At 34.2% G+C, this 10,959-nt stretch overlaps 1 protein-coding gene across 2 annotated transcripts in view; it reads right to left on the bottom strand.

The window, feature by feature from the left end:
• Positions 1-526: 526 nt before the first annotated feature.
• The window catches only part of SLC41A2 (solute carrier family 41 member 2), a 57,236-nt gene continuing 46,803 nt past the window's right edge, over positions 527-10,959 (bottom strand). For both annotated transcript variants that reach the window (XM_075157208.1, XM_075157215.1), the window contains one exon: positions 527-2,564. In XM_075157208.1, coding sequence (XP_075013309.1) covers positions 2,379-2,564 — 186 coding nt within the window. In that variant the 3' untranslated portion in view covers positions 527-2,378. The remainder of the gene's footprint in view (positions 2,565-10,959) is intronic.

The raw sequence follows: 10,959 nt of genomic DNA, 5'->3' as shown, positions 1-10,959 counted from the left end.
ATGGATTTTGCTCTCTCAACCATGCAATGAACTTGCCTCCTCTTGAAGTACCAGATTTTCCCATTACACTTTTCCATCACTTATTGTTTCCATGCCCAGATTATTCCAATATGTCAACATATTTCCCCTTTTCAAATTTCACTGAATTTGTCCCATTTAACATTTCTTCCCCAATTCTGCAATCTAAACGCTCACCCATTTGTCAGCAGACTGTACCAACCGTTGTTGCTTATTTACTGGGAAAATATTTAACACACTAAGGATACTGCCATGGCTAAATACTACAATGCCCTCACGCATCAGAGAAGCACAGATCACAAGTATCTCAAGAAATTTTAATTTGTAAGAATCTTGCAATTCATTTAAAACCACCTTAAAATTCAGTAACTCTAATGAAAAAAGTGCTTGAAATGGCAGCTTAGTTGATTCAGATGGCAGTTCTATCACAATAAAAAAAATTTGCATCTACATCTGTACCAAAAATAAATATTATTGAAAAAAAAACTTAAAAATGAGTTACATCTAGTCCATTTTAAACAATTTAATAGGCGTATTTCCCACAATGCTACATACAAGAAACTATTTTAAATAACATTAATACAAACTAAGAAAAGTCAGAGAACCTGAAGTTAGAAAGATTTCATCTTTCTCTCACGTAATAAAAGACAAAATACATATGATTCATTCAAACAACTATATTATCATAACTGTAAGAAAAAGCTTAAATAAAAGTGTTTAAATGAGGGAGCTAAAAGTCAGGCATCTAAATCCATGCGTAGGCACTGAATAGCTGGTTTAATTTTCAGAATTGCAAACACTTTCAACTTCCACAGAGTTTAAGGTGACCGACACCTATAGAATTCCCTTTAACACTTATCCACATAATTAATTTAATTCATCTGAGTAGGTCCATCAAATTAAAAGGGAGGATTTATATGCATAAATCACATGACTAATGTTTACAGGATTACAACATATGCTGAGATATGGATTTAGTTGTCTAATTTAAATCTCAAAATTTAAAACTTTCAATCACAACATTTAAAATATGAGTTATTTATTTAATTATGCATCTAGGATGTATGCTATATGTCTTCAAAAACATATGCTGTGAGGAACTGCCACTAGAGTTTAAAACAGAGCAATTAGTTCATTTTTTCAAAGTGGCAACCAGAGTCCTCATGATCAATGTATTATTCAAAATATTGAGGTATACAAATAAGAGAAATCATTTAGAAGCAGTCATTTTCCTTATTGACCATATTAGTTCCACACTTTGAAAGCAGAAATCCTGTTAGCAGAGATTTCTGCTTAGAAATGGATGACATAGATAGCTCTGAAATTTTAGAAGTTTATGTAACTTCCTAAGTGCCTAAAAAGGAAACACAATCTTTCGTACCCCAAGTTTTAATCAGGGATCAGTATTTACATTTGAATCAACACCTCTAAATACTTCATTAAATCAGGATACTGGCCATCACAACACCATTAATATCAGTTAGTTAAACATCTTTTCGGTTGCTAAATGAAAATACACTTTCCAACACAAAGAGTTTTAATCATTCATCCATTATTATTGATCAGGTCAGTGTCACATTATTTGTCTTTACTATGCTCTTGTTCTAATAAATCACAACAGCAAAATAATTAGGTTGCTTTTTTTAGCACAAAGAGAAAGGGCTCAGTTCTGCAGACACTTTTCAAGTGTCTAATTTTATAAATGGTGGTGGTCATATTAGTATACATAAAATAAAACTTGTGACAAAATGTTTAGACAATCAGGGTTCAAATCACCATAACAGTTATTATTGATATCAAGTCTGCCATGGTCAGAGAGTTACAGCACCAAAATGGCAAGATAAGAACATATCATCAACTAATCAGGTAATGTCTATGAAACTGAATTCATCTGAGGTCTGCTAACCACTTCTGTGGTAAGATGAAAATACATACCCACTTTGTTCCCGGGAGGGAAAGACAAGGCAAGGACTGATTGGGTCTTACCCTCTTCTTCATCACCACTGAACAAGCAATTAGAGATTGTTCTGGTTCACAATACAGGTAAGGAACTGTTCTTTTAAAAGACTGGAGCTTTTAAAAATTTAAAACTTGATGAAGGATTGATCTGCCCTTCATTGTGTCTACTCAGATGTTTTCAACTAGCAGCAATCCACCTGTTTTCAGAGTAAAGGTCTCAAGTATCCTCCTAGTTCCATACTATTTTTTAAAAAACAAACAAAACTAAAATCATTAAGGCTGTTTTATATCTGCGTCAACTTGATTTACTTATACAAAATGGAACAATCACTTTGAGGACCTTCAAGGAACGATTGGTCTTGTCAATATTCCAGGAAAAGTCATTGCATCCGTTGGAATAATTAGTCTCCGACATCACCATCTCTGTCACCTATGAGCCACAGAAAATGAAAACCTATAGCTAATAAGGCAGTTCCAAGCAGATCTCCCAGTGCAGTAAGATAAGGGATAGAAAAACTGTCAGGATCTTTTCCTTTTTTCCAGAAGTGGTGTACCATCCAGTCAGCAATCCATAACAGAGTAAACACCTACAGAACATCAAAAAAACAAAATCTGCGTTACTATCACTTAAGTTATACTGAAAGGAAGTCAACAGCCAACATTATTGTCTCCTTAGTACTTAGCACTATTGTATACAACTGCTTTTGAAAAATATAAATAATCAATATGAATTAATTTCAGACTAAAACTCCCCACAACTAGAGACAGCGACACTTAGCCAACTTCACTCAGTCAATCACATGCACAGGTTGAAGGAACACATTGAACCATCGACAGCATTCTTCGCCCAGTCTATGCTTCAGGACTTCTGAAAACGGCAAGAAAAAGCAAAAACTCCAACCAAATGTGCAACTGCACGTCTCACACAAGACATCATTCCGTACAGTCAGAGCATAAGTGGGGCTTCGAGATCATTCAGAACCGACTGATGTTGCCCCAGATGAAAACACTCAACACAGGTGTGACTCTTGTTTTCACAGGTCTAGAACTGAGCTGAAATCAGATGCGATGTAAAGAATATCAGGTCAGATTAAGAACAGTTTCATCTGGATTGTATGAACTCCAAAAAATGGCCTACAAGCTACTTTTATGCATGAAATACCAACTTCAGCCCTTCTGTAATAAGGCACACCTGCAATATATATTATGAAATTGTCACTCCAGGCTGAATTTGTCCCAGAATAAAAGATTTCATTCCCAACTGTGAATGTCTGAACATTCAAGAGGTTTGATCTTAATACCAAAGGTATGCATAATCATTAATCCAGTTTTAGAAAAGAATTCTTTTAATGTTGTACAGCTGTATGATAAGAGATTCTGGTTCAGTGGAATCATGCGGTGTGGCATGGCATGAGATGAATGGAGAAAGGATCACTAACTGAGCTTCCATTTCTTCTTGTCTCTTCTAAGGAGCTGCTTAAGATGAAATAAACACTGTATTTTATGTATTTTTAGTTAACCAGATCTTTAGGAATGGTAAACTTAAGACAGTTACTACCATAATTCATTTTTAAAAAGTCTACTATGTACATTTAAAGCAATATGCAGTAGTAAAAGGTACAAAATTCACATTTTACTTAGTAAATGATCAATTACTGGTATCAAAAGCATCTTTATAAATGTATGCACTCATTTACTGAAATACTGATAAGATGGTTGCAAGAGACTTCTCCACAATACAAAATACAGTAAAATGAATGTCATATTAAAAATTGTGTTGAAAAAGTTCCTCAGTTAATCTTTGCTTTGCAAAAGTATATGTTAAAATACAAGCCAGATTTTCTAATTTTTATAAAAAAAAAAAAAAAAGAGAAAGGGAGGAGTATTTGCTTAATGAAAAATGCATGGTTTATTTATATAAACATATCTTCTGAAAAGGGAACTGTGTAGTCTAAGCTAATTATGCAAGTCCTAGGTGTGCTGACTGGAATCCAAACAAATATATTTAAAACAGATGTTTTCTTTGGAAGACTATCAGATTCTTTGAGTCAGCTCCTTCTTCTAACAGAGACAAAAAGAGGCCTGTTTATAAAAGATACTGTACATTAACATCTACAGGATGTACACAGAAGACTCTGTAGCGCCCCACATCAACAATAGTTATGTATGTTCTACTAGAAGATGAGAGCATTCGTTCCAAGAATAATTTATAACGCATCTATATGATACAACCAATTAGACATAGCATACACAGTTTAATTTAAATGACAGTATGCACTTTTGTTTTTTAAAAATCATGACACGAAAACCCTAATTTGTCTATATATTTTCCACCCTAAAATAACTGACTTAGACTATTGTGAAAAATGGGTAATTTGGAAATGAAGTTTAGTGAACCTTCTCATATTAATTTACAGGTGCATAACACATAACACAAATTATAACAAACCTGGCTTCTCTGCGTAATAGGAAAAAAGTTATAGCATATTATATTAACTGATGCTTATGAAAGTATATGATGACAGTTGGGACATACTGCTTGCGGAATGAGACTGCAGTTTACCAGCCTGTATTTTGGTGAAGGAACAATGCTATCAACATGCATTTGCATGGCTGGAAACTCACTAACATTTAAGAATTATACAGATCTGTCTTTGGAAACGGTTACTTATTTGGCCACAGTCATTGGTGTTGCAAGATCAATGTGACTTAAATCTTTAATGAGATTTTACTTCTTATCAATGTTAAAAGGGGGCGATCAAAGTCATCAATCAACTGTTATTTTTGGAAGGAAAAAAAAAAACCCACAAAACCAAAAGCCCTACTATGAGTTTGCTGATTTTTGAAAGTAAGACAGTCCTTGAATTTAAAGTGACAAGAAAAGTCAGTCACAAAGATCTGTCAGAGGTAAAAAGAAGAGAAAAATCATACAAAAGACATCACAAGACTTGTTACTTTAAGTAGCACAACACTTCACATTTTCTGGGATTTATTAGTGACCTCTGCTTATTTCAGCAAAATCACACAGGTGGCACAGCAGTACAAATGCTGTGTACTGCTACTCTGCACCCATGCTATGAAGAAGAAAGCCTTCATACTTCAAATTGAAAATGAGCTGCTTTGGAAGGAAAAAATAAAGGGATCAGCATTACAGAAAAGCCTAATAAGATAATACAAAAATTATCTGTTTGGCATGAAATGCTGCAGAAAAGTGATAAGCAAAGCTTGTAAATATATGCAGAACTGTTCGAGATGTGAGCTAGTATTTTTAAATTATTTAGTACACAGAGGAAGAGAACAATGAAGTGTTTTTTGCAAAAAAGAGATGAGTAGTAGTATAATTATGAAACAGAGCCCTAGGAATTCTTCCAGCCTGAAGAATTAAATAAGCCTGAGGTTTAAGAAAGGTAAAAAAAACCCTAAATATCTATATACATAAAAAGATATAGCTAAGAAAAGGGAGACACTCTATAGTCATTGATCAAGAAAAAAAGCCCAGAGCAAGGATTGCAAAAATATAAGCAACATTCCAGATCTTTTGATATTTTAAAAGGAAGATCATGCTAAGTTATTACTCTTCAGGAAAAAATTACAATCAAAATTGAGGAAAATGAAAGTAAAGACATCACCAGTTTTAGACTAACAAAATATGAAACAAGTATCCAATAATGACTGATATTTTCTATTTATAAATGTGTATTGGTAAAAAGACTTATCAGTCACATTTGTCAAAAAGGTCCTAAGAAGCAGCAGAATATAGCAATAAGAATGACAGGGAGGGAGGGAGGAAAAGAGCAAGAGTGAAGTCTTTATCAAACCCTAATGATGAAGACTCTGAAAATAAAGAGTGTAAGTACACATACCATTTTGTACAACAAAGGACAGAAATAGAGAGTAATTCTTGATATTGAACTTTCTGATTCAAATTATGAATAACAGATTGAAACTGAAATTGAATATGAATGCTTAAATAAGAGTGAGCCTCACTATTTAAAGCTCAAATCTTATGATTGCAAGACTAGAAATGGGAACATTATACACTACAAAGCAGTTTTTTCCTTTGTAATTTGGCACAAAGTTTACTTTCATTCTTTGCAGATCTTTAGATACAAATAAATTTAGCTAAAGAAAAGTTATTTTTGGTCTTTTGCCTGTAGTAGGGATCCCTAAAAACTATCTGCATTTTCTCATGTAATTAATTTCTCATTACTTCTGAAATGGGAAAAGAATGAAACTATTATTTTAAATAAAAATACATAACTCCTTCCAAACATTTTTAATACTGCCTCAGCTTCCTATAGCCTAAATGATACATTGCAGGATGCTATAATACTTTTATTGTTTCTTTCATCTGGCATGACCACATTTCATCAGTGAACGCATGTCAAATTCACAGTGATAAAAAGTATTACATTCAAATGCATAATATTTGTAAAGCGGATTTAAATCTTTCATGTTTATATTAGTTTATACATTAGTTGCTGTGATTAGTGAATCCCAACACCAAACTGGGAAGAAAAAGTTTAGGTTATATATTTGCATATGTTTTTTCACACAGGCATTATCAAAATTCTGCTTTAAGTTTAGTGTGTAGAACCAAGACCTTTTAGGAGTTTATTTGGCATGCCTTAGATGGACAGGATATGCTGCCTGTTACTAGTACTGCTGATTCACCTTAAATCATTTCCACGTGAAGGTGCATTACAAAATAGTTTCATTCTGTTACTTTAGACAGGAAACACAGATGCAAATAAACTGTGGTAACCTCTTTTCAAATGTATTTTAATTCTGCTTTACTCTCAAACTTATAGTGACCCAAAATTCACCTATAATGTAACCATGACAAGATCTGGTAATTACTGCATAAGAACTCCTATAAATCAATGAAATTCAAAGGTAAATTTATTTTTTTTTTTAATTATGACTGAAAAACCCCAGTTAAGGATCTCTAAAAACTACTGTGTCCTAATCTCATCATTCTCACCAGATTTATGGTTTAGGTCTTGTAGTGGTTTTGACCCTTCATTAAGTTAATTTTTAAATGATATATTACATTTCTCAGATTTTAAATGGCTTTTGATGTCTTCATGTGAAACTAAGTAGTAACTGTAAAGCACTCATAATAGATCTACACTGAACTTACTTGCTGAATTTCCATTGTCTACAGCCAGAATTCTGTAGTTGGTGAACTCTCGAAGTAGGGTCTACATACATTTTTCCAAAGAAATTTTTCTCCACTGTCTTCTCAGGTAGCATATCTGGTGTGTATCGTGTCCAGGGGAAACAAGTCACTATTTCCTCCAAACATGAAGAGATTTCCTTCAACGTCTGGCTGCAAAGAAACCACTGAACAGCAAGTTCTTTCTTGCTGTTGTTGTTTGCGTTGTAGCTAAGTGGTATTAGCTACACTATGGTATCCAAGTACCCAGAGAGCATAACATAAATTTATGTAAGACTAAAACCTCATCTAAGTAAAAAACTGCAGTTGTTTCTAAATCAATTTGATTATATTGATGTAATTTTGTGGGAAGGGACTTTTCCCCACAGTTTAAATCCGAATTCCTCAGACTGTCTTCTTGATTTCTTTGTAGCTTTGCCAGACACCCCAGTTTGACCAAGACAGCTCTAATTTCGGGCTGTTTGTCAGCTGTCTGATTGAGGAGTGCAACCCAGACCATTAAGTGTTCAGGTATGCTCAACCTGCACTAGCTGTAGCACAATTCAGCGTGTCGTGCTACATACATGAGCACTTTGAGCTCAGCTTTCTGGAAGCAAAAATGATATATCCCTGCTAATGACTTGGTAGGAGCCAGGTTTCGACCACAGACAGCAACATGCCTGGAAGTGAGAGAGCGGGTGACACCCACATTCAGATCCCAATGAATCTGGCAAGTCTGCTTCTCATGCTACAATGAAAAAGCACCGAACATGCAGAACTGTCCAGGTTTGGACCTTGGTTTCCATATTTCCGTGAATCATGTAGTCTCTTTAGCAGTTATATGATCTACATTTCGGAAGTAACCTTTCCTATTAGAAAAAGCAGTATTTAAAATGCATCAATATTTTCTCTATAAACACAACCTTCCTTATTTCTCTATAATGTACAGTATACCCCATGAGTTATTTTTCCACACTGAAGAGGCCCATACCATCATTAGAATCCTCACACTAGTGAGAAACCCAAGACGGTTTTGATGTGAGCAGGAAGTCATTATGAGCACTGCTGAATTCTGAGTTTTCTATTGCCCCAAACAGCCCTGAAGCATTACAAAAGTTACTTCACAGCAGTATACACCTGACCCTCATCGGATAAGAAGGACTGCATTTTGGAATTACTTATTTGCTTGGTAATAGCTCTGGGAATCTCCTATTGTTTGTTTATTCCCCGAGTCTTTAACGTAACTGTGTGCACAGATTTTGTTAGGAGGTGTGAAAATTCCTTAGAGGGCATTTTACTGGCTCAGAGAGAACATGAAGAACAGAGGCCGCCTTTGAATGCTGAGAGCCCTGTGCCAGGACTGATGGCTTGGCAATTCCAGGGCTGCTCTCATTCTACTGTAGGTTGACAAGACAGGATGAAACTCTGCTCAGTGCATAGCCTCATACAGTTAAAAAATACTTCTGCCTTTGTGAGGTATTAGAGGAGGAGTGTTTTTCAATTAAGATATTCTTTGTTGGTCAAACGCCAGATTGTAACTGCGTGTAGCATAGTGGTATGTGCTCGTGTGTGACTTGTTTTTGTAAAATTTTCAAGAAAAGAGTATTCCTCTTCAATAGAGGCCATTCACCAAATACAAAACACATTTAAAATCAATATACTGGTTTTCATTAATGCACATTGGCTTGCCCAGATACTGTATGCTGCATTATGTGAAGTACCCTACATACTTACAGGGCATAATTTTTTTTTTGTATTTTCCTCTGATGCTGCCATTCATAAGCACAGAACAGACTCTTCACTACAGAGCTAATTCAGATCTTTTGAACTCCAGCCTAAAAGTTCTAGTTGAATCCAGATTAATATAAGTATTTGTGCAGTTTTCCTCACCTTTATGAAAATATAACTGTGAAATCCTAGCCCCACTAAAGTTAAAGGGAGTATTGCCTTGGATTTCAATAGAACCAGTTCAATTTAATTGAAGAACATTTCAAGAATATGTATTTACTTAAAAAACAGAAACAACTGTACTATTAAAGGCAGGGAAATTAAAATAAAAGAAAATAAAACACTTTCTGGGTTTTCTTAAGTCTAGAAACCCAGAACTGCTTTGTTCATAGAGAATCAGAGAGAATGCAGATCATAATACTGGCTACTCATATTATTTAAAATATCTTAATTTAATGATTTTTAGAAACAACTACATAGTCAGTGGAACTGTGCTTTGTTTTACTACATAGCGTGTTTTTGGTCAATAATAACTAAATCATACTATTGCTAATGCAGATCATGTCATATTAATTACATATTTCCCATACATATTTCAATTAAATGACATGCTGGGGAGAGATCAGGTAGGGAGAAGACAGGAAAGAAGCTGGTAGGCATGGGTGGTGAAAAAACAAAAATCAAATAATGAAAGTACCAGAATTGGATGAAAATGAAATTAACTACCTGATTGGAACTTCAGTAATATTGTATAGAGCTTGCAATGCAAATAAATTCTGTTTTATCACTTTGGGAAGAGGAATATTGAAGTTTACAGGCAATCTGAAAAAGTCTTGTTAAAATGCCAAATAGAGTTCATATATATGTTACTAATTTACTGTAGAGATAATGTGGAATAGTATAAACTGCCAGAGGAAGAGAGAAATATAAAAGTCATAATCAAAGTTTTTGTGTTAATATTTCCTTGATTTTTTTCAGCTTACTATAACATTCCAGTTCTACTTTTGTCATTTCCCTAACCCCTTCCTCTCCATTTTAAACAAACACAGAGCTGGACAGTCAGAGATAATAAACAGATCTTGAAGTTAATTAACAATCTATTTCAGTCCACTGTAAAATACGTCGTTAAATAATTTAACATCTTACAATAGTCGCTAGAATTTTAAAGATAGAAAATTCACTTTGTTGCTGTTGTTATTTTTTAATTTAGCATTAATTTTTTAACATAGTGGAAAAAATGTAAATAGGTGGTATATTGCCATAATCATTATTCAGCTACCCTTTCCGCCCCCCAGCTCAATATGAGGAAGGAATTGGAAAGGGCAAAGTAGTGATATCAAACCTCCTTAAACACAGGACTGACAGTAATTAACTCTTTGGGAATCACTATGTTCTATTAAATTATCATCTACCACCTCAAACATAAAAGATATAGCCTGCAAGCAGGCTTGTAATTTTTGACATCCATTTTCATATGCCTTCCATGCAAAGTGAAAATAAATGCAAAGTCCAATATATTATAAAAAAGGCCTAGAATGCAGGTCTCTCACTGCTCAAAAGACTGTTAATGGATTTTTTTTGTTGGTAATTGAAATGACAATAATTAGCTGCGAGGTTTTTCAGTTTTACAGCAGAACTGGAAAAGCTCTCATTGGGAGGGCAAAAATATAAAAGAATTCTGGAAAAATGAGATCAGTAGATGTTGGCTTATGCCAAAAGAAATGGCAGCTTGAAAACTGTTCTTTACTATATCCAGGTGCGTAGATGATGTCACTGAAAAAAGGGAAGAGGAATGAGTACAAATATTTAAGTGTTTTCCTTGAGAAAGGAGAAACATAAAAGCACACAACTGCAGCAGTGCTTCAGACCGATAACATATGTTCAAGATTTTAGAGTTAAAGCAAGAATCGTCTCTCTGAAAATTTTAAATCTGCTCTAATTAGAGGTATGCAAAACTACAATAATCACTACTAGAAAAATGCCAGAATAATTAAAATGGGGAGAAGAATCTATTAAATATTTTCAGAAGGTGTCAAAAAACACGGGGTTCCAAATTGTAAATCTGTCAAGACCCATGAGAAGTTATAGTGTGCAAT

Source organism: Calonectris borealis, chromosome 1 (assembly GCF_964195595.1).
Source record: "Calonectris borealis chromosome 1, bCalBor7.hap1.2, whole genome shotgun sequence".
In the NCBI taxonomy this organism is placed as follows: domain Eukaryota; kingdom Metazoa; phylum Chordata; class Aves; order Procellariiformes; family Procellariidae; genus Calonectris; species Calonectris borealis.
The sequence above is the reverse complement of the archived record's forward strand: the minus strand, read 5'-3'. Positions and strand labels throughout refer to the sequence as shown.